This window comes from Artemia franciscana, chromosome 10 (genome assembly GCF_032884065.1).
Source record: "Artemia franciscana chromosome 10, ASM3288406v1, whole genome shotgun sequence".
Taxonomy (NCBI): domain Eukaryota; kingdom Metazoa; phylum Arthropoda; class Branchiopoda; order Anostraca; family Artemiidae; genus Artemia; species Artemia franciscana.
The window spans coordinates 51,550,089-51,553,099 of record NC_088872.1 but is presented as its reverse complement, the minus strand read 5'-3'; the positions used below and the strand labels follow the sequence as shown (position 1 = coordinate 51,553,099).

General features: G+C 32.5%; 1 protein-coding gene across 1 annotated transcript; it reads left to right on the top strand.

The window, feature by feature from the left end:
• The first annotated feature begins 414 nt into the window (after positions 1-414).
• Positions 415-1,861, top strand: LOC136032493 (galactose-3-O-sulfotransferase 2-like). The gene is made up of 2 exons (XM_065712805.1): positions 415-431; positions 1,222-1,861. The coding sequence occupies exons 1-2, from the start codon at positions 415-417 to the stop codon at positions 1,859-1,861; spliced, it is 657 nt and encodes a 218-aa protein (XP_065568877.1).
• Positions 1,862-3,011: the final 1,150 nt, after the last annotated feature.

Sequence of the window (3,011 nt, the reverse complement as noted above, 5' to 3'; positions counted from 1 at the left end):
ACACAGACCAGGAATAGGGCTCATGATGGATAATGAAGCTACTAAGTTTTCCTTAGGTTGGGAACATATTGATAATTGAATATATTTTGCTCATTTTATGACTAAGGAGTGCAGGGTATCAGTCATAGTTGTATATGCCCCTTTAGAACCGACTAACGGATAAATTAGAGATTTGGATGAGTTTTACTTACTGCTGACAGAACAAATAGACAGAGTTAGGTAGAAGCAATGTGTTTTATTAGGAATGCTTAACGCCCAGATCAGTAGAAATATGTATAGATGGTATTTTAGTCTAGGTAAATTTGATATAGGAAAAGAAAACAGTACTGGCTAGAGATTGCTGCAAATTTGTATGTATAACAATATATTTATATCCAATAGAATAGTTGATCATAAAATGCCCCGTAATTTAACATGGTTTTCACATGTTGGTAAGACAGCTAACCTTATTCATCGTGTAATTGTAAGCCAAATACTAGCAGGATCAATAAGAGATAGAAGTTATAAAGGAATCTAGTTATTGACGCTAAAAGTAAAAATTTCCATCAAGTAGTGTCTAGGGTTAGTTTAAAGCTGAAATCTAGGAAGGGTAACTACCTTTCAGGAAGCAATGATGTTGTTAGACTCAAGGATGTGAGTCTGAGAGATACTATCCAGGAATAATTGAATACTAAACTTTTGAGTTTAATATTTGACAACTAAGAAGACGATTAAAATAATTTTTGAAATTGTTTGTAAGGTAACTGATAAAAATTTTAGAGAAGAACGTTCAAAACATTGCTAGGAAATTTTGTGAAATTTTTTTTTTTCTAAGTGCCATATCGAATGTATATCCTGGGACACAACAGATGAATATAGGCTATGCACAATTCCATCCTGGGTTCATCTTGGTCACACTATGGCTTTTAGCACTTGGCGATGTTCTTCTATCAACAAGAACCTAAATCCTCCACATATAATCTCAAACCTATTATCTCCAACTTATTACATGTTCGTGCCTACAAATAATATGCTACGATGGGGAGGCAGCCCACAGTAGATGGATTAGCTAAGATGAATTTTGTAGCCCCCCTAAAATCTCTTCGAAACAGACCAAATGCTAATCATTTAGTAGAATTCTTAGCTTTTTCACGGAATTTATTTTAATCTTAGCTCTCACTCTTCACGTCTCTCCTAAGTAAGAGACCAAGGTTAAAATATATACTATTTTTTTCTTTGCAGGATATACTACTATGGAAAGTTTTATGATCAGAAGACTGAATCACTGGCATTTACGAACGAGCACTTAAATATTTATGGTTACATTTCTAATTTCGATATTTTTGTTGAAGACACTCGGTGGAATTTTGATAATGTTAAGAATATCCTTGGAAACGATTTCATCTCCTTAACAATTATGCGTAATCCTGTTTGCCAATTTGAGTCAATGTTCCATTTTATGAATATGGAGACTCATTATAACGTTTCTTCTTTTGAAATGTTCCTGGAAAAGCTTGAGGCTGGTAAAATAACAAACGAACGTTTTCAGAAAATAAGAAACGAACATATTCAAATATTTGGAAGGAATCAGCTCGCTTATACACTTGGATTTGAAGAAACTTTTTTTGAAGATAATACAGCCATTGAGGCATTTATAGAAGAAATTGATCGACAATTCAACTTAGTAATGATATCTGAATACTTTGAAGAATCAGTCATTATATTAAAAAACATTCTTGGGACCCAAATAGGACAGATGACTTTCATGCCATTACTTGTCAGGACAAACGATACAAAACATAAGCTGTCAGTGAAGCAGAGGTTGTTACTGGAAAAATGGCTTAGTGTTGATGTAAGACTTTACAACACTTTTAAAAGGTAAATTACTTCTATTCCTTTTTTTTAAAGTATTTTAAGTGAAACTCATTTTACAACTAAGAATTATATTTTCAGATTTTAAAACATTGGGCGTCTTGCACTGTTTAGGTTGCTGTTCATCAGTCAATTCTAGCTTGTATTTATAAACTTTGAGTCAGGCCACTTTACATTGTATACAGTTTTATAAGGATACATGTATTTTTTCCTTTTTTGGACTCATAAAATGCTAGAGTCCTATGATAAGGTAGGCAACTGTGTTTATTTTCAAGTACTGATTTTTCCGCTTCATAGGGATTATGTTTTGACAAGCTTGTTAGAGACTAAAGTGTCAAATCCTACCAATTGTATTTTTTCTATAAGTGTTTATCACAAAATGGGCAGTAAGTTAATTTGGTGACATTTTAGGTGACAAATGTATCATACTTGGCTCACCCCAACTTTATTCGATTTTATTTCCCGGAGTAGCCCTTTGTTCCATTTCTTAACAGACGAAATCTAAGACGGCTGTTACTATTGGAAAAATTTTCATATTATACTTATTCAAGTTGCTACTACATGCAGCCATGATGGCAAAGGAACAAAACTGTTTTATTATTAGATACCTGTCTGTTATTTTCATGAGGAATTAAAGAAGATAATGCTTAAAAATATATATTCTTGAGCCTTCTCATTTCAATTTTGTGTTTTGTCACCACGGTTGACTAAAATTAAGGTAATGATCATTATTGAGAAGAATGAATGTTTAAAATTCCAACTCTTAGCGCTTTGTACATTTTAGTGTATGTCAAAGTTAAAAGAGCTTTTTCAATCTTAAGCACATCCTTTGAAATAACTACAGGTAAGGAATGATATATACTAATTGTAACCAATTCTATTAAAAAGAAATTTCAGTAAAATCAGCCATACTGCATTTATGTTCCTCTTCAATAAGGATATCCTTTTAAGTTTTCAGTTAGATATTGAGGGTGAAGAGGCTGAAAAAATTGTCAGATCATCAGAATAGAGAGGGACTCCCCTTAAAAGGCATATAATCTGGATGAAAATCAGTCACTTAAATTGATTGGGTCATTTTCAATTTTGTGGATACACAATTCTGCTTTCAACAGGACCTTATCTATATAGATTGAAATTTTTCAGAAGAACAATAGGTTTGA